General features: G+C 44.8%; 1 protein-coding gene across 1 annotated transcript in view; it reads left to right on the plus strand.

Annotated features, from left to right (window-relative positions):
• Positions 1-18,189: 18,189 nt before the first annotated feature.
• c1ql1l2 (complement component 1, q subcomponent-like 1-like 2) overlaps positions 18,190-21,751 on the plus strand; it is a gene marked incomplete at its 3' end in the record, with an annotated part of 34,144 nt that continues 30,582 nt past the window's right edge. The window contains exon 1 of the mRNA XM_079520647.1: positions 18,190-18,840. Coding sequence (XP_079376773.1) covers positions 18,205-18,840 — 636 coding nt within the window. The 5' untranslated portion in view covers positions 18,190-18,204. The remainder of the gene's footprint in view (positions 18,841-21,751) is intronic.

The following is a 21,751-nucleotide window of genomic DNA, read 5'->3' on the forward strand; positions in this document are numbered from 1 at the left end:
ACGTAAATAATATGCTTGCGTTGTGGTCCCTCAACTTCTCCGCACGTATAGTGGCAGCGGTGGCCGAACGGATTGCGGAGCGGTCTTGATACCGGAAGGTCGCCAGTTCGAATCAGCGGTCCGACACGTTAAAATTACCACCGCTGAAGTGCCCTTGAACAAGGCATTGAACCACTACGATGAAATGTTCTATGAGCAGGGCCTGGCTGGAAACAAGTTCTTGAGCTTAGCCCAGATACCCTGGGTAAATATAGTAATCATTTCATTTCATACCAAAAACCACACCTGTGTGAAGTGAGCGGTGCAACTATACATGTACTGTTATAGTTACTGCTCTGTACTGTATTGTAGTGTACTGGGCTCTGTACTGTACTTTGAGAAATGACAGTTACCGTGTGGGGGTCCCCGGGGGGGGGGGGGGGGACATCCAGACCCCCAGGAACGTGCCCAGGGGGGCGGCCCGGTTTCCTGCGAGCCTTCCCAAAACGGTCGAGAAATGACAGAGTTACCGTGTGGGGGTCCCCGAGGGGTCCCCGGAACACCCAGACCCCCAGGAACAGGCCCAGGGGGGCGGCCCTATACCGTGCTCGGACACAGGGACACGTATAAGGGACACACATACAGTACATACATACGGACACACATAGCTGCGTAATGGGGCGGAGGCACCCGCTCAAAAATATGCAGGCCTTTCACTGAAAATGAATTACTAGGCACGTCAGTCACTGCCCATCTGAAAGGACCTATAGCTTTGAGGAGTTGCACAACTGTCAACGTTAACTAAGTAGGCTACATTTACTTAAGTACCGTATTTCAGTACAATTTTGAGGTATTTTCACTTGGGGGGGGGTATGGCTAAGCTAGGGATCTCCATATATGGGCATATGTCACGCCCTCTAGTGGGTGCGTGACATGAAAAGGGTAATGACGGTTTTATGGTGTTATTTAACACAAAATCCGGTAAAACACTGTTGTAAGGAGATGTATATAGGGCAGCTGCGGGAGTATACAGCAGAATGTCCCTCAGTGCAGTGACATTCTGTGGTTATTTGCCATAATCATATACATTTTTTTATCATTTTCGGCCAAATGCAACGAGACTTATAGCGTTGGGGGGGTTGGGGAACCTCTACTATATACACACACAACACTGTATATTACATATTATAATTGTAGCTAATTGTAGCTCTTAGAAGGCAGAGCGGCACTAATCACAGGTCTCTCATTACATGAAGGACTCTCTCTCTCTCTCTCTCTGCTCCCAGACCCATATTAAACCATTAAGACCAGATTCTAATGTCTTCTAAATCCTAACAGTTTTCAGAAGAACCTGTTTCTGTATCAGTGAAGCTCCCGTCAAGGACCCCCAAAATGATCTTTATTTGGCCGTGGACCCACATCTAAAAATATTTTGTTTCCAGGGACGCCCCAGAAGCAAATATTTGAGTTAAACACTTTCGCTGTAAAATAATATATATTACAAGATTTGCACACATTTTTCACGATTAAAAGAAAATAGCAGATCTACAATAATGAGCTTGTAGATCTGCTATTTTTCAACAGCTAAAGTTTAAAATAATGATTAAAGTAAGTGGTTAAAAGCTAATGAGACACTGAAGCGTTACCGGTCTTAATGTGTTAATGATACTCAAATGAATGATGCGTTATACTGTACAGTGTACACGTACGCTCTCCCCGATAGCTAGACTGTACGATATATATATATAATTGAACGCGGTGGTACGTCGTGGATTCAGTGGAATGTGTGCCTCGCGGGAGCGAAAACGTTGCAACTGGAACTTCCATCAGAATTCTCTTCACATTACTCATGATTAATCTGGATGACTTCATACACACATAAATACTAATGGAGACAAAGCACACGGAGGGTCCCTGCAATACCAAACATGTGGTGGGCAGCATCCCCCATGGGTAGCAGGCAGACAGGCAGCGCGAGAGGACAGAAGTGTGTGTGTGTGTGTGTGTGTGGGTGGTGGTGACGAGGGGGGGTGGCGGGGTTGAGGATGACTCCATATGACACTACACTGTACGCGGTCTGCTTCGCTGCCCACCAGAGACCAGGCAGAGTTCTTTATATAAAAGCGTTCATCGCACACAGCAATGAGCATGAATTCATCTACATTTTAGCTTCCTCCTCGCAGTCCAAGGAGGGATACACAGGGATAGTGGACAGACTAACAGGCAGGCAGACAGACAGACAGACAGACTGACAGGCAGACAGACAGGGATAGTGGACAGACTAACAGACAGACTGGGATAGTGGACAGACAGACAGACACACACAGTGGACAGCCTAACAGACATGCGCAAACGATACAGTCAATAGTTAGACAGACCAATAGTTAGACAGACCACCCATTTTGAATGTTATGAACCGATTATCACCAGTATGTTCTTAATTCTTATCAAGACCATTCAATGCAGACAGTATGGACATTTCCACAAACTGCCTACAGTGAGTAGGCAACTAGGAAATGCAGAAGTGAAATTACTGGCGCCGAAGCAAAAACATCATGAAACTGACTTACAACATGGCCGGTTAAGACTGATATGAGGTTATGGGAATTACGTGGCCGGTTAAGACTGAGGTTAGGGTTAGGCTTAGGGCTAGAGTTAGGGTTAGATTTAGCCGTTACGGTTAGTAATAGCCGGACAGCGCGACCAACGCCACGTCGGACAATGGCTGACAACAATGGCTGTCAGTATGTGGAAATGTCCATACTGGCTGCATTGAATGGTGTCGATAATGGACATTGAATACAGAGATAACATCCAAAGCCGGCAGACAGACAGACAGACAGACATACAGACAGACAATTGTCCCAGACGCCGTGGTTAATATTTACATTAGTTTGGTCTAAGTTAACGATGTCTTGGCTCTTTTAACTTCACAGTAGTAATATATTGCAAAAGGTCAAGGCTACAAGATACAGGGAAGAGACTCGTAATAATATCACCACATATTTGGCTCCCTGCAGTAGCTGGATGGAGAGCTCTGGAGACGTTGAGACCTCTGCTGTACAAATATGCCGTCTTTCTTAATAACACAATGGAAGAAACGCTGGCCTCGAACAAGAATCCACAGAAATGCCCACTCTATCCATCCATCCATTTGTCTGTCTAACAGTCTTCCCTACCTATCCTATGGTCCATACGGTATAAATCTATCAACTGTATTACGGTAACTTACCGTACCTACCTATATCTGTCTGTCTTTCTTTCGGGATATACAGTATACACTGCATTCACATCAGATATTTCCATACTTTAGAATGAGCTTAGATTTATACATTTTACTTCATACAGTATTTGAAGGACAGAGGCTACATGTTGACGCAAAGTGATTCTACTGTAACCGGGGGGAGAGGGTTAGTTAGCTCATGAGGATGATATGGAGAATAGAGGTTATATGCGTGATCATCAAACCAGGAAGTTATGCAGGAACGCCTACTGAGTGGCAAAAAACTACTTTCTGGCCTTGACAGCCCATACATCCACACAGAAAAGTCATATCTGATTGCATTAAACAACATTAAACAATGTTTAACTCACTTTGCCTGTTGATTTGCCACTCGATGTGCCATTCACTTTAAGCATGCGCATACTCTCTATACCATCATGGGCATCAGCCAGCTCCACAAAGGAAGGCTTGGTCAGTAGAACAGACTCTTATCCTGTGTCTCTCCTATGCTTTCCCTTTGACTGCTTTTATACTTTGTTTAAAAAGAAAACAGTGTCATATGAATGCCCTTAATTTCCAACAAATTAATGCAACGGCACATGGTGAAGTCAGTAATTAGCATGGCCTAATACTGGACTGACAATGATTTTTGGTATTTTTTATACAAACAACTATGGACACTAAAAATAGCCTACACAACAAACGGCCAATACGCAATTTGCATGACAAAGGCATGACAGAGGCATCAACGACAGGCTTATTCCGGGACGTGAGATGGTAGTGACAGTTTGACGTGATGAAGGTGCGGCAGACAGACAGGAGTTTTACCTCTCCCTCACCTCCTTTTCTTCATCACCTCTCTCTCTCTCTCTCTCTCTCTCTCTCTCTCTAGGAAGCAGCTGGTTGTTCCAAGGTGTGGTTGTCCTCCCCCCTGGGAGTGGCACGATTCTCCATGTTTCCTCCCCACTGGGGCCCAGTCACAGTGGGAGCATGACCAGGACACTGAACAGTCTTGCTGGACACCTGCTGATCTCTTCGATGTGTGCAGGACTTGTTGGGAGACATATCCCCTGGGACAGAAAAATAAATGGACACATTCAATTCAATTGAAATCTTCACTAGTGGACTCGGCAACATAGAAATAAAATTATTAACTAAAATAAAATAAAATAAAACTATTGTATTTTTTTGTCGTCATAAGATAAAACGTGTTAAGACGCAGTATATCAATTTGATACTTTGATGATTTCTAAAATATTGCGTAGCTATACACAAGGCGGTGTATAGTATGTACCATATAGTATGTACTATATGCTTTGTTTGGAGGCCATTGTCCATGTGAAACTTCTACACACACATAACGTAGATACATTTGGTTCAAACTAAACTCAAGAAGATGTGTAATACTCCCGGCAACTTCTTTGACCCATGAAACTACAGGTTCAATACAGGTTCACGTATCTGCGAGCAGTTACTGAAGTTAATTGGATGAGTTACAGTACCCACTTCACTTCTATCAATTTAGACCAAGCCATAAGACGCACGCGTGTTAGCTTAGTAAATTGTTACTGTGGCTGTAGTTGCTGTTGTTTTTCCCATTTTACATTTAGAACTAGAAGGAATGAAATACATCAGGATGAATTTGCAGAAAAGACACTTGAGTATTCTCAGAGTAAAGTATTTTAGATACTGTACGTGGAGTATATGTTCGGTAGACGATGCGAAACCAGCCAGGAAAATGCCATATGGGGGGAATTGTTTGGCATTGGAGTCAGCAAACGCCAAACGGATAAACAATTGAGAGCGGAGAGTCACTATTTAGCCATATTTAGCCAGGCGAGGGCAAATAAAACAGACATATTTAGCCAGGCGAGGGCCAATACAACAGACAACAGCGAGAGGGGGGGGGGGGGGGGGGGGGGGGGGGGGGGTTGTGCTTCAGCCAGTCAATCAGTGGGACGGAGCATGGACTGCACATCAAAGGCAGAGTCACAGCTGTGCAGAGTTGTTAATTAATGGCTGAGACTGAACTCCCGACGCAGGACTGTCCGTGACAATAACCAATCTGACAGTTTGAATTCTATACGCACACATAGAGCAAACACGTTTATTATTGTTAGTATCGTTTCGACTTCTCCTGGTGGGAGTCGACTTGTGTTAATGAAGTCGACTTGTTGGTTAATGCCCTTTTACAGAGAATCAAGACCTTTACAGGGCTTGATTGCAATGCAATAATGCAATGCAATAATGTGTTTTCCTGGTGGATTTATGAACAGAAAGAATGGACAGAAGATTCATTCTATAGCACTCTTTTGGTGGGTCAAGAACAACAAACACTGGCACTCTCTGATCCCCCGAGTGAAACAACAGAATACGTTCATCGTGTAGGCAGCCAACTTTACAGACAGCAGGTAGAAACAACTTCAAGGGGTTCAATGAGATACGCTCCAAACAATATTATTCCTGCTTCTAGAACAGCCATGTATAATAGAGATGCCCTATGCAAAAAAAAAAAAAAAAAAAGACACAGCCAGGTAGAATTATTACCGTTATGATTTTTTCATAAGACGGGGTGCAGGTGAAGGAGGAAGGCAGAGGGGACAGACGGGACGGGACGTGAAGAGCTTCTTGAAGAGAGAGTTTTCAATTCAGTCTGGAAGATACAGACACAGTATGACTCTGCATATAGTCATATACCCTGGCCTGGGGTGATGAGGTCAGTCCATCCACAGTATGACTCTGCATATAGACAGTCATATACCCTGGCCTGGGGTGATGAGGTCAGTCCATCCACAGTATGACTCTGCATTATAGTCATATACCCTGGCCTGGGGTGATGAGGTCAGTCCATCCACAGTATGACTCTGCATATAGACAGTCATATACCCTGGCCTGGGGTGATGAGGTCAGTCCATCCACAGTATGACTCTGCATACAGTCATATACCCTGGCCTGGGGTGATGAGGTCAGTCCATCCACAGTATGACTCTGCATATAGAGCGTCGCAGTCCCGCCCCCTACCATGGACCAGGAAATGAATCCCAATGCATTTTTCCCATAGACATTTCAGAAAGTATTTATTTAAAGACGGTTACGCCACGGACAAAGCCAACTCGAGTCGTGACAAATCATGACAACAAACACAATTTTTGGGGCAAAAATAATTAAATAATTAAAATAATTAGAAAGAAGAAAAAAACGGCAGGTTACAGCACTTTTTTTTGTTGTTTTTCTTCTTTGTAATTATTTGTTTGGTCCAAAATATTGTTTGTGTTGTCATGAGTTGTCACGACTCGAGTTGGCTTTGTCCGCGGCGTAACCGTCTTTAAATAAATACTTTTCGAAATGTCTATGGGAAAAATGCATTGGGTTTCATTTCCTGGTCCATGGTAGGGGGCGGGATTTCGACGCTCTATAGTCATATACCCTGGCCTGGGGTGATGAGGTCAGTCCATCCACACAGTGGTGGGCAACTGGCGGCCCGGGGGCCACATGCGGCCCCCACCTTCACTTAATGCGGCCCTCAGGTTAATGTCAGAATACTGATTGGTTTCAGCTGTTTACAATTCCACAACATGCAAACATGACCCGCTTTAATTACTTCAGTCTAAATTAGTAGCTCAATGCTTCAACACTCGTATAATTAAAGGCATTTGAAATTACATAAATATTTTAATTTTCAGGATTCCAATTCAAAAATAGCAAAAAAATAATGCAAGATTTCAATTCGAATATAGCAAAAAAAGCCGATCTACAAGCTCAAAACGCGTCGCAGCGCGACGCGTTTTGAGCTTGTAGATCGGCTATTTTTGCTACGACTAATATATGGCCCTCTGGAGTGAGTGTGGAAATATAGTGGCCCTCTCCATCGTCAAAGTTGCCCACCCCTGATCCACAGTATGACTCTGCATATAGTCTCATATACCCTGGCCTGGGGTGATGAGGTCAGTCCAACAGTGGGAGGACGGGATCGATGGAGGCTGGGATGGCATTACGGCCATGCAGCAATTACTGCAGGGAAGGAGAAGCTATTAACTTGAGATTCAAATTACAATTCAATTCAAGTCAAAGGAGCTTTGTTGGCATGAGAAAACATTTACGTTTAGATCGCCAAAGCAAGTGTCAAAATATAATAAAACAGTTGAAAATGGGGAACGTATATACAGTTGGAGGGGGTACAGAAGTGTGTAAACACAGCTACTGTCACGTTGCATCAGTATGTGTACAGGGTATGACGTTTTTTGAAACGAAAAGTAGCAATCTTTTGAAGTCATTTTGGGACAAAAAGCTGATTTTTTTCTTCAAAATTGTTCCTCAAATTTAAATGTGTGTAAAAGTAGCAGATCTGTGTCCATGTACAGTAGGGGTACACTAGAGGTCTACTCGATACAGGCAGTAGTCCTTAGGGTGGTTCCATTTCAATGGCTAACCTTCTTTTATCGCAACAGTTCACACATCTTGCTGCTGCGTTCGCATTGTTGTGGGAGTTTGTCGTTGGTGTTTTGTCAAATAAATGGTCACATCCTGTAGTGTAGGCACACACACATTATCGAGTAAAAGCCGCAATTCCACATTGTTATGTCATCAATGCTTTGTTAGGCTTCAGAACCATGCTGTATAGGCTCGTAAAACATTGTGTTACTGGACTTCCATTGCCAACCGTGCTGTGGAGTGGATAGCAAAACTTAAACAAGCATTCATTCCTTTCCCCGGGGGTCCACTGCTGCCTCAGAGAAAAAAAAGACAACATTTACTAAGTTTAAGCTGTGTAGCCTGGCAAAACTAAATTTCACTCGACTGAATGTGTTAAATAAAATGTTTTCCTCTCTGAGAAAGCATCCTCTGTGGTAAGAGTCTTTGTGGAATCAACTTGTAAATATTTTATAACCTGCATGGCCTTCGGGCTGTGATCATCCCACTCGCCTCGCACACACACAGCATCGAAAAGTGTGCGCAATAACGGCCGTTTTGACCTACACAGCTTGCCACCTAATCACGATGATCCTGAGCGAATGAGGAACTATTAGTCTCATGTGACCGGACGATGCAAGCCTGGCTGCAGGGGGACGGAGGTTAATGAGCACCCGAAATGCAACGAATGCAATGCTGACTTGTCTCGTCCCACAGCGGTGGTGGGCGAGCTCTGATCGCCAAAGTTAGCATAACAATATGTTATGTGAACATATTGCCGTCGCTCGTTGTATAGCTTACGAGGCATACATCAGGCTTCGCATGGAGCCAGAACCGCTGTGGCGTGGAAAGAACAACATGGCCTGAGGATATTCTGTGTTCACGCTGCTCGTTTCCTCGAGAGTCGAGTCCTTCAACCGTTTCTGCTTTCACCTGGATGTGCCGTGGATGTGTCTGTGCGTCAGCAGAAACTCAACGGAGCGCAGAAGGCTTAAAGCAAATACATATTCAGTTTCCCGGACATTATAGCATGTGAAAACAACCCCACATTAAACACTGTTCGCATGCAGCCAGAGGCACCTCTCTCTCTCTCTCTCCAGAACATACCGAACACATTCCCATCCCTCGATTCCCCTCGCGGGCATCATCCCTCTCTACCCCTCTTCCCTCCGCATCTTCCATTTTTTTGACTTCCTCTCTGTTTCTGCCACAACCCCCCGCTAAAGCACCTCAGCGGGCGCCAAGGGGACCACAGCGCAGTGGCTTGATCCTGGACACTTATGAAAGGCCCTCTTTGATAAGCCACGGCCAAGAGCAACACAAGCAATCACAGTCTCGCCTGGAGATGAGGCATCCACTGTGTTTGCTTGTATGTCTGTTTTGATGTTCTGTTCCCTCTGACCTGTTCAACTTTTCCCTTGAAGAAATCAAATCCTCAAAAGTACCTTTTTTTTTTTTTTTTAAACCATTCGTTGTTGTTCACATTTCCCCTTGTGGCACTTTGATATTCTTGGAAACACTTCTGTCTCTCTCTCTCTCTGTGTGTGTGTGTGTGTGTGTGTGTGTGTGTGTGTGTGTGTGTGTGTGCGCGTGTGCGTGTGCGTGTGTGTTTCCCTGCCCTCTCTCATTGTAACCACAGAGAACAGTGATTGATTGTTTTGGAGTTGTGAAGATGACGTGTTGTGGTTTTTGTTATATACCTGTCCTCAGTCTGCACTGCCTTCCTGTTCTTACTTCACCCTCCCCCTCCCAGCCAGACACCCCCCCCCCCCCCCCCCCCCCACACACACACCTCCCCCAGCCCCAACCTATATGCCCTTCACCGCGTCATCCCAATTTAAGTAGTTCCAATCCAATTCAAAATAATGTCGCCTGAAATGCTTTACGGTCAAAAGCTTTCATAAAGCTTCTCAGTTGGTAGAGCTCACTATTATATAATTCCATACACAATACATTGTTATAGTGTAATGCATAGAATATTATTATTTACAATAATATTTTGTGTATAATAAAACTGATATATATTAAATAATCTTTCTAATTTCAAACAATGACTTTCCATGGTGCCTGTGCCTTGACTTGGACTACTTTCAGCACCCCCACCTTGGGACAGCTCCGTGTCGAACTCACAAGGTAGGGCACATGACTAACCCATTTTGGGCGGGAACCCCTTTTGGTGTTTTAAACATTGTTATAATTTAGCTATTGAAAAATAGCAGATCTACAAGCTCGTAGCGCGCCACCGAGTGGCGCGCTACGAGCTTGTAGGTCTGCTATTTTTGAAAAATCGTGAAAATATTTATTTCAGAAAACTGGAGGATTTAGAAGATTTTTTTTTTTATTTTGAGGTCAGGCCCGAATGGGCTAAACCTGGCTGTTGGCTTGAAAAGAAGCCCATCTTTGCCCCGCGCTGAAAAGCGCAGTCGGCCACGGTTAAGCTCTATGCCAGTGATGTGCACGCACCTCACAGGAGCGAGCCCGGAGTTTCATACACCGTTGCCAACAAAACAAAACAATGAAAACATCCCCTCGCACACTCCAAGTCTGGCTTTGAATGGATTAACTTTGACAAGGACTGAGAGGAACAAAAATACACAGACAATAAAACAGGAAGTGAAAAGAATCAGTGGAATTGGAAGCGATGTGTCCCACAAGGCATAGTTTGCCTGATTTATATACTTGGTTGGGCGTCGCGTCGCGCGTCGCACACTGAAGATAGCAGATCTACAAACTCACGTGTTGTAGCACGACAAATTGTAATTGTAAGACATCTGATTTCTTGTTTCTGCCCTACTTTTCTTTTCTTGTTCTTTACGTTCCTTTGCCCCCCCTTTACTGTAGTTAATAAGTACACAGTGATAAATTAATACTCAATTATGACAGCCGTATGTTATACTACATAGTATACTGTATATACAATAAGGTTAAGCCGTTATGAGCGATTTACAGTACAACAACACATGGTAATACATCACATTTATAGAAATAGTCATCAAGGATCATAAGCAAGCTAAGAACCTAGCATCCATCTGACAGTAGAATATCTCTACAATGAAACTATGGCCCTCATTTATCAACCGTGCGTACGCCAAAATATGGGTGTACGCCGAAATTACCGCAATTTTCGGCATTTACCATTTGCGCCAACGTTTGATTTTGAACTTGAGCCAAGACAAAAACCACGTCTGGTCGGGAGCTGTCGTACGCTTTGTCCTCACCTGTTTTTCTGTCGTAGAACAGCGGAGCAGCATTGTTTGACCAGCTGAGAGGCTGTCACAGGCATCGAAACATATGTATTCACTCCTAAAATGTTTATATAAAACTATGTATATGGGCTAAATGTAAAAAAGAAAAAAAAAGTAAAGGAATACATCAACGATGTGTCTTTGTGTCATATGAAATTAGTAGGAGACTCAGATTTCCAACTTTACAAGCAAGCAATTAAAATCGCGCATTTAAAAACAATGTTGCAAGTTAGATGCGTAAGCCATTTAAACAGTGTTTTGCATGATGAGCGCATACATGCGAGGATTTGGGCTGTCTGTGCTGAAATATTTCCATGGAGAGTATAGTGCAGCGCTGAAGCTGCGGAGAGTCCCAACTTGGGTAGCCTACTGTAGCCGAATCTACAGCAGGCCGATGTCTTTCTGGAGTTACAGTATGTGCAATCTCCTCCTCGTTTAATAAACCCGACGCGTCGCTCGAATGCCAAATGTGCCGTGCCAGCGCAAGTGGGAACGCATCGGAGATAGTATAGCCTAAGCCAGCCTGCAGCCCACCACACCAACACCACTGTCCAGTGCCACATGAGGCTATACGGTTTTGGCTGCAATATTCATATAATTGACAGTTGACAGCGAGGCAATTTAAATAGACTGTCGGACGTGCATGGTCAATTGGTCACGGTGTCACGGACGGACCACAGTGATAGAGAGAGACAGACAGGACAGGAGATGCACCTTGCAAAACAGCAGCGCGTGCGGGCCTATTTGTTATATAATTCATGGTTCACAGGTTCAGGTTTTCGTTCACTAATATATCTTGTTGTATATTAAATGAATAAAGACTTTAATAATTTAATATACAACTAACAACACAGTGACAGTTGCTTGCAAATTGCGATATGTGCGTGCGTGCGTGCGTGCGTGCGGGGGGTGAGGCGTGCAGCAAGGGAAGCGAAGCGAGAGGAGAAACAGACAGGGTAGTCCTACAGCTTTATTTAATTCATGCAGGTTTATTTATTTAAGATACAACAAGTTGCGTGTGCGTGCGTGCGTCTGTGTGTGTGTGTGTGTGTGTGTATGGGAGGGGGCAGCAGAAACTTTTTTTCCCCTGTAACCATGGTTTCCAGGTCGTATTGCAGTTGTTCATGTCGCAAAACCGAGGGCGCGGCTAGATTTTATAGGGTGTGCCAGATTGATTTCAGCCGTCACATTTATCACTGCTAGGAATGAAATTAGGAAGGAACAGCTGTCTACGATCACTTTGTAAATGCCGACCCGACGTGGGTGTACTACGAATCCTACACTCGAATTTGGGGCAGAATTTGCACTCAATTGATAAATGAGGGCCTATGAGTCTACTCTATAGAGCGTTGCAGTCCCGCCCCCTTTCATGACAACGCCAGGCCCAGGAAATGAATCATTTAAAAAAGTATTTATTTAAAGACATTTTAAGCGTCGTACGAAGCCAACTGGAGTCGTGACAAATCATGACAACACACACAATATTTTGGACCAAACAAATAGACAAAACAACAAAAAAAGTGTTGTAACCTGCCGTTTTTTTCTTCTTTCTAATTCTTTGTTTGGCCCGAAAAAGTGTGTTTGTTGTCATGATTTGTCACAACAAGAGTAGGCTTTGTCCGCGGCGTAAACGTCTTTAAATAAATACTTTCTGAAATGTCTATGAGGAAAATGAACAGAGAATAATTTCCTGGGCCCTGGTAGGGGGCGGGACTGCGACTCTCTATAGAGAGCTATGTCTACATAAAATGCTATCTAAATTACATAAGTTTAGCCTTGCATACGCCTGTAAGGTCATCAAGGCTAGTACAAGTGTTAAGATTTAGTAAAAGATTAGGATCATAACAATATCATTCCTTGTATAGAGGTTAATTTGCATACATTTAAAGTACTCTTTGTTGAGCAAAGTGAATTACAGTATGTTAATTGAATTACAGAGGGCACAAGGTCAAGCCTCTTCCAAGTGTTTGCTTCAAAACCCTGGGGAGCTCTCAACAAACCGCTGTTGAGTGTTACTGACATCAATTATAATTGAATTGTTGTTGCTTAAAAGATTCATTTGGTTCCTAACTATCAATAATGTAGCTGGGGACCAGGGCCGTGCAGAGAACACTGAGGGGGCAGGGGCTCAAATCCCAGAAAGAATGTGTGGGCGTGCCGATTTTTGGGGGTGGTCTTTTTGTGGGGTCCGTCCCTTGTGCCATTTCATGTCATTGGACAGTAAATTAAGCATATTAAACAATATAATATATATAATATAATATAATACTATGTTCTCATTAGTCTGAAACTAAAACTGACTGATGGCAGCCAGCCCATTAAAAGTATAATTAATTACGATAGTGGAATTATCATTACTTGTCAAATGTTCGTCTTGAAGGACCCCCACATAAGCTCTTATATATTGGCCCCCCACATAAGCCCTTATTGGCCCCCACACAAGCCCTTATTGGCCCCCCACACAAGCCCTTATTGGCCACCACACAAGCCCTTATTGGCCCCCCACACAAGTTCTTATTGGCCCCCCACATAAGCCCTTATTGGACCCCCACATAAGCTCTTATTTTGCAGTGCAGGGTTGCACAACTTGTGTGGTTTAGTACCGTTAATTGTGGCATTTAGCGAGTAGGTTTAGCAATCTAGTGGCCAAAGTAAAGGCCAAAGTAAAGGCCAATCAAACATTGAAATTCAACCCACACTCTCGCAACCAATCACACAAGATAAACCAGTTCCATTGATACACACCTCAACTGACACTGCTGTGTTAACTCCCCCGCCATATTCTACCTCTTCCTACCTGTCCAGATCTCCGATGCTTGCCTTCAGTCTCATCTTTTCCCCCCTCATCTCTATTTCTATATTTGTCCTCTCTGGTGTGCATTGATCTCTGCTTCAGAGATTTAGAGATTTGGGGCACAGCTATCTGACTGGCAGCTACAGCAAGCAGGTGCAGAGGACAAACAATGCTCCCCTAAATAAACCCCAAAAGCAATTTAGGGCTTGTGTGCTTGGTTGCATAGGCAAACTCTGACATTATCATGGGGCATAAAACAAAAAAAAAGGAAGGAAAATATGCATTGCGGGCACACACCTGGTATGCAAGTCATCCGGGTTTCACAAACTCCACTCGGAGACAAATTAGAAAGCCGACTGGCAAGCCCATCACTCTGTGATGGAAGTCTAATGATGATGAAGAGACAGGAAAGCAGCAAAATAATTGGCGACACGTCAAGTCTAGTGGTGACAAATAGTCAGCCATCCTGCTCCATTGATCCATCTCCATCTACAGCGAGAGCCCCGTCCAGCTCCAGTGCAAACAATATCTAAGCTTTCCGTCTGGATTAGACAAGATCAGATCATATCGAGATCCCTCCCGCTTCTTTTCAGAAAATGGTACAGACGGCTTTAACGATAGCCCACGGCAGCATTGTCCTCAGTGTTATCGGCCTCTCGTTATAGCGTAGCAAAGTTGGATTTCACGCCCCCGGGACATAAATGCACTTCAATTTAGTTCACATTTTTTACGGTATGGTACTAAAAGGGTGAGCCGCCTAGAACAGCATTTTGTCTGCATGTCCCCTGTATGTATGTACATATGTATGTATGTATGTATGTATGTATGTATGTATGTATGTATGTATGTATGTATGTATGTACTGTATGTACTGTATCTCTCCCACCAAACATGTTGCCCACAAATATGAAGGTTTTGCCCCAATACGGAAATGACTGACATTAATGTGACATCAGTCTTGTTCCAGACCAGACCGGTTTCAGCTGATGCTTCTGTACCATTTACGATATCTAGTTTAATTTAATTTTAGTGTTGGTGTAGGCTGTAGTGCTTGCATTTTTGTAACAAATATCAAAACAAAAGTCAATTGGATATTTGAATGGGAGCATTGTTTTATAAATGGTGCATTTAAAAATGGTAAATGGTGCATTTATATAACGCTTTTACTGGTTATCATTCATTCATTACATTGACCAATTCACACACACATTCATACACCGATGGTGGAGGAAACCATGCAAGGCACTAACCTGCACATCAGCAGCAATATGACCCTCGGGGCGTGGCTTTGATGTCAGGACTCCGACGTCCTATTTGCTGACCTGTCGAGTGATTCGTTGTATTAGTTTGCGCCTTTGGGCCAGTCCAGCGACTCCAAAGTCCAGCGACTCCCTGACACACACACACACACCACACCACACCACACCACACCACACCACACCACACACACACACACACAAGAGCGACTGTGGCTCAAGAGGTAGAGCAGGTCGTCCAATGATCCATGGGTCGGCGGTTCGAATCCCGGCTCCTCCTGTCTACATGTCGAAGTGTCCTTGGGCAAGACACTGAACCCCAAATTGCTCCCGATGTGCTGGTTGGTACCTTGCATGGCTTCCGCCGCAATCGGTGTATGAATGTGTGTGTGAATGGGTGAATGTAATGCACAATCTATGTAAAGCGCCTTGGATAAAGGCGCTATATAAATGCACCATTTACCATTTACACACACACACACACACACACACACACACACACACACACACACACACACACTTATAGGTCTCGTTTGTTTACAAATCTACAAACGTGTCATTTTCCACGATTTGCCATTTATCACTCTAAGAATGAAAATGTCACACAAATGACATCGCTGCCGCAACATAGATTGTTTTCCCCCTCGCACGCAAGCAGGACACCTTAATTTGATAAAACCGTGGAATCAATATCTAAAAAAAGGACACCAATAAGAAATGGTGTCAGAGCATTCAGGCGGAGAAACAGCTTTATTGACACAGAGAGAGGGCGACTGCGTAGCACGGTCAATGTCATCGGCTCTGATATTGGCACATACTGTACACTGTAACGTCCTACGCTAGTGGTTTTCAACCTTTCTTCATGTCAAGGTCCATTATTTATTCGCCTTTTGAGCCACGGACCATCATTTGATGAGATTTAGCCTCGACTCAGACCCAAAACTAAAGAATATTCTGTTGCATTGCAACACATTGCAATGCTGTATTGCTGTTGTAACCATTATAGAGGGTATGCGTGTGACATCATCATCAAACCCGGACGTTATGCAGGAACGCCCACTGAGTGGCAAAAAACTACGTTCTGGCCTTGACAACCCATGCATCCAATCCATGCATCCGATTGCATTAAACAACGTTACACAATGTTAAACTCACTCTGCATGTTGCTTTGCCACTCGATTTGCCTCTCGATGTGCCATTCACTCTAAGGCCTCACTCACACGGTCGCAACACTGCATTGCTGTTGTGAGTGTCAAGGAGGGGCGCAGTCGAATGCGCCCCTCCCCCTCACACAACACAATGTTGTGTCAAACCATGTGACCTCCATTGGAAATGCATTGGGCGGCCATGATACTACACAGCATTGATCCAACGAGCACGAGAATTGCATTAAAGGTGTGAGCACAACCTAAGCATGCGCATACCCTCTATTAGGAGATAACAGGCAAACGATCAAAATATCAATTCTTCTACATTCTCTAATTGTGTAGACTTCTTGTGAATTAAGTAATGCAGACGTTTAGCAATAATTTAACTCTTGGGAGCGTGCACTCTCAAGAGTTAAAGATCGATAAAGGGTTCATTTGGTTACCATTTGGTTCCATCATTTAGCTGGGTTTTCATCAGTGAAAAAAGATAGTCGGCGAACATTTTTCATCATAGTTATAGTCGAAGAAATGAACACTGGCTGTCAGCTAGAAAAGTTTTGTTGGCAGACAGACACAAGCATTGAGGCTATTGACTATGGTTAGTTCTATTAGGGTGTTTTATATGGTGTTGTTGGACTAAGTTTGTTTAAAAATTAACACACACACACACACACACACACACACACACACACACACACACACACACACACACACACACACACACACACACACACACACACACACACACACACACACACACACACACACACACACACACACACACACACACACACACGCAGGTGCGTGCGTGTGCGCTGTGAGATCCATCTCCAGGAAAGAAGAAAAAAAAGGGCAGTTCCAGCTTCTGTCTGTATTTTTAGAGGCTGGGTGCTGATGAGAGAGAGAGAGAGAGAGAGAGAGAGAGAGAGAGATAGGGAGGGAGAAACTAAATCAACACAAGAAAATGAGGAAGGGGTTGAGGGGGGTGTTGGAGAAGACAGTGGATGGAGGAAGACAAATGGGGGTGGGGAGGTGAGCTATTGTGGTTCAGAGAGGGACCGGAGAGTCGCCGAAAGTAATGCGATGTGATGACAGCCCTTCCTGTGAGCGAGAGAGAGAGGGGGGGAGGGGGGCGTTACCACACCAACCTTTCACTGGGTGTGCTGGGGGGGGGTGTAAGGGAAGGGTGTGTGTATGTGTGTCTGTGGTCTGTCTGTCTGTCTGTGTGTGTCTAGTATGTGTGTGTGTTGGGGGGGGGGGGCTGGGTGCTCCCTCCACTGCGACCGGCGTATAAAAAGCCAAGCCTGAGAAGAGTCCTCCACCACAAACAACACACAGTCACACACACACACACACACAGTCACACACACACACACACACACACACACACACACACACACACACACACACACCCACACGCGCGCGCGGCGCACACACACTCAGTGGCTGCATGCTCTCTATCTCTCACACCCTCATACCCACCACTGTCATTCTACTTTTACCATCCTCCCTCCCTCCCTCCCTCCCTCCCTCCCTCCCTCCCTCCCACCTCCTTCCCTCCTTCCCCCTCTCTCTCTCTCTCTCTCCCTCCCTCTCTCTCTCTCTCTCTCTCTCTCTCTCTCACTCACTCTCTTTGAGTCTCTCTTTTCTTTCTCTCCCACACACACTCCATTCAGCTTCTAAGCTGAAAGCTCTTCTGGGCTTTGCATCCTCTCCTCTCTGTTTCTCTCTGTTTCTTCCTCCTCTCACACCACACCACCTGAAAAAGTGTTGTTTGCGCTCTACGGTACGTGCATGGTGGCGCCCGGCGCGTTCTGACCGACTGCCCGGTGGTGAGGTGACCGACTGACCGACCGGCTGGCGCGAGGCGGTGTGGTGTGAGGTCGGCGTGTCGAGTGCATGTGGTGCTCTCTCTTACCCTCGCACGCGTGCCGCCGCCGGTCCTCCTCTCCTTCCGACTCCGCTCCACGGGATCCTCCTCCTCCTCGGCGGGTCGTCCTCGCTCATCCGTTCCTCGGTGGAAGGCTCCCGCCGACACAAGGCAGTCACCATTTCCGCCCCCGGGAGACCACCCGCCACGCTGGCCGCGCAGCCCCTTCCCCGACTCAGCATCGGGAGGAAGACCCTGGTGGCGGCGGCCGTCGGGGTGATGCTGGTGCTGGTGCTGGTGGTGCTGATCCCCGTGCTGGTGAGCTCCGTCGGCACCGACGCCAGCCACTACGAGATGCTGGGCACCTGCCGCATGGTGTGCGACCCTTACCTCAACAAGGATAGCAGCACCGCCACCGCCACCTCCTCCACGGGCCTCCAGGCCGAGGCCGAGGCGCTCAGCGACCAGGGCATCATGCCTCCGCCGTCCACGCTGCTGCAGGGCCCGCAGGGCAAGCCCGGCAGGCCGGGCAAGCCGGGACCCCCGGGACCGCCGGGAGAGCCAGGGCCGCCGGGACCGGTGGGGCCCCCCGGCGACAGAGGGGACCGAGGAGGAGGCAAGACGACGGGGATTTTGGGCTTGGGGGGTGGCGGTGGCGGGGGGAACGGAGCTATCAGCACGGCCACCTACAGCACGGTGCCCCGCGTGGCCTTCTACGCAGGGCTTAAGAACCCGCACGAGGGCTACGAGATTCTCAAGTTCGACGACGTGGTCACCAACCTGGGCAACAACTACGACGGCATCTCGGGAAAGTTCATCTGCAGCATCCCCGGCACGTACTTCTTCATTTACCATGTGCTGATGAGAGGAGGCGACGGCACCAGCATGTGGGCAGACCTGTGCAAAAACGGACAGGTGAGTGTCATTAAGAACTATAGTAACACTGCTGCATGGGTAACTTTTACTTTTGCTAGCATTTTGCTTCAGTGTATAAATGCACATTTTCCCGTCCGTACCAGCTCTGTCACTTTTTTTTCTCCTCTCAATTTCTTGCACTTTCCATTTTGAGCTGGTAAAATAACATCGACAAAATAGGTTTCAGCCTACAGTTAAAGCCTAACGCAAACGCACACAGCACATACATACGTAACATACATCAACATCACACACGGAAAGTTCGCGCTGACATGGTGGATCAGGCAGCAGCATCTGCGCTGTGCCTGCAGGACCCAGAGCAGAGCAGCAGAGCAGACGCTCCTACAGCTGGAGCAGCGATGCGATGCGCCTGGAGACATTGTTGTTGTCTGTACTGGAGGCTACGCATTATTACGTGCATTATGTGCTCCCACGAAGTGATAGTGATTACTTTTGGATTGAGAGAGGATATTTCTCTTTGAGCTCAACTCAGGTTGCTTATAGTAACTTACCACGATGTTTTTTAACCATACTTCTACTTCTTTTTGTTGGGGAAATGTTTGGCCTATATTGCAGAGACTGTTGATTTCTCAAAAAGTCGATAATGCACACCCACTTAACAAACAGGCTATTTAATTAATAGGCAAAATACGTTGTTTCGGTTTCAGGAAATATTAAAGCAGAAACATTCCGCAAGGCGGATAGGCAGGCGCCTAGTTTAGTATTAAAGTTATTATTTCTGTCTACTTATTAAAGAAAATTCGATGTCGATACACGGTACCGAGAGGCTATTCTGTAATACTTTAGTCTTTAACCAAAAGTGAATTCATGATCGGTAGGCTGCATGTATGCATGCACGGTGCAAATGCACGCACTTGACTTACCGTGTCTGATGGAAACAATTCATATCAAGAATGAGCTTTTTGTGACTTGACTTCTAGGCTACATTTCTCACTTCACTGCACAGGTGTTTATAATGAGTTGAAATGAGCCTCAAATGAAACAATGGCTGCAGGGCAGGCTGAGGCTACTTGAGCCTGTGTGATATAATTTAATGACCGCACGTTTTAGGCAGACACTACACAGCTAATTGCTGTCTGGTCACCGCATGAGTAAGAAGGCTAGTGCACGCACCATCTTTCTGTGTGAACTCGTTTAATAAGCGACATCTATTCTCGGCTTATTAGATGAAACATCTCACGGAGGGTTCGTGTGTGTGTGTGGCGCGCGCGCGTGCTTGTGCGTGCTGATGAGGTCCAGTCTGCGGAGAATCACCTCTCAAGTCCACTTCAAACAGCACCTTAAACGTACTATTTCTATATTTAACGTATAGCGCCCTAAACCTTGGAAAAATAGAGCCAAGAACACATACAATCAGTACAATACATGGTATAACTCTCTTGTGCATGTTCCATTTAAAATTATATGCATACAAAGTATTTGTCCATGCATAACAAAATATTGCTTGACATCACTGAAGCTTTTAAAAGCAAAATCCCAGCACAATAAGCCTATAGGCCTACTACAATTACTGTGTAGATGCAGCCTTCAGCAAGTTAAATTCAGAGTTGGAAAGGTAGACATTTCGTGAAGGGGGATTCATTTACACTTGTTTTATTAACATTCATTTAAAATTATAATAGCCCATAATTTAAATCTGCATGGTCCTAAGAGATTCAGTCTGGGAAAGTATAGCCTAGTCCCATCATTATAAGTTCAGTCGTAGTGCATAATGAGTATTAATATGCAATTCATGACGCAGCACATGAATATTTTCCAGTTTGATTTAAAAGAAAAAACTCTTAAGACGAGAAGAAGCGACACAAGCATGTCCTTTACAGGTGCACACAGTCAAATACGTGGTGTTCATTTGTCCATTTGCACACTATCACAGTTAAATGAAGTAGAATACAAGTTAAATATATAATATAAGGCATATTTCCCTGGGTGAGGAAGTTTGCTTCAACATCCAGTATAAGAAAGACAGCCAGGATACACAGTTGAATATTGAATTGAATACTTTATTAGACAGAAATGCAAAGAGCAACAGAGTACAGTCAGACAACTCGTCACTGCTTTATCCCTATACATTTATTTTCCTTTTTTCTTCTTTTATTTATTTTTTATTTTATTTTTTACAATTTTGAAAAACATTTTTGAATAGTTCAAATAGCCGGCAAATAAGTTCAGGCATAAGGGGTGTAGGCAGTGAGGAAAAAGCCATTGATCTACTCTAAAAGGACAGCAAAAAAAGAATAATAATCCTTGTGGTCCTGTTTTCATTCGGGTCCTATGTAGACTATATTGCATACAGAATATACAGAACCTGAACATCTGACATGGGCAGCATAGTTCCATCATATTGTACACCAAAGAGTTCCTCATGTGGACATTTACAGATACAAATAATCCAAGTATATGACAAAGACTGAGACAGTGGGTTGAGAGGCTGCCTCTTTCTTCCATCTTTGCCATGTGTATGTGGGACTGCACACTTGACCTTTATTAGTATAGAGAGACAAGATATTGAAGTGAAATTACTGTACCTTGGGGGTGGTGTCTTTACGTTTGATTAGGTGTGTCGAGATTGAATGACAATAAAACACAGTGTTGTATATCCAATGATCTCAAGTGGTCAAGCGCTATAGATATATAAGGATTAGGATGCAGTGTTGTGAGCCGTCTTGTGTTAGGAGGTACTGTACATCCTGAGTGCAAGATCACAGTTTTACTTTAACCCGGAGAGGGTTACAAAAGTAACATTTGTCAATTTAACTTTTGATTGTAAAAAGATAATGTAAAAATAAACAAATAGACTAGTAAATACATTCTTTACACTCAAGAGTTAAATGAACACTGAGGATTTAACTATTAATGATACAAATTAATGGAAAGGTCCTGCTGTACCACT

This window comes from Electrona antarctica (assembly GCF_951216825.1).
Source record: "Electrona antarctica genome assembly, chromosome: 14".
Taxonomy (NCBI): Eukaryota; Metazoa; Chordata; class Actinopteri; order Myctophiformes; family Myctophidae; genus Electrona; species Electrona antarctica.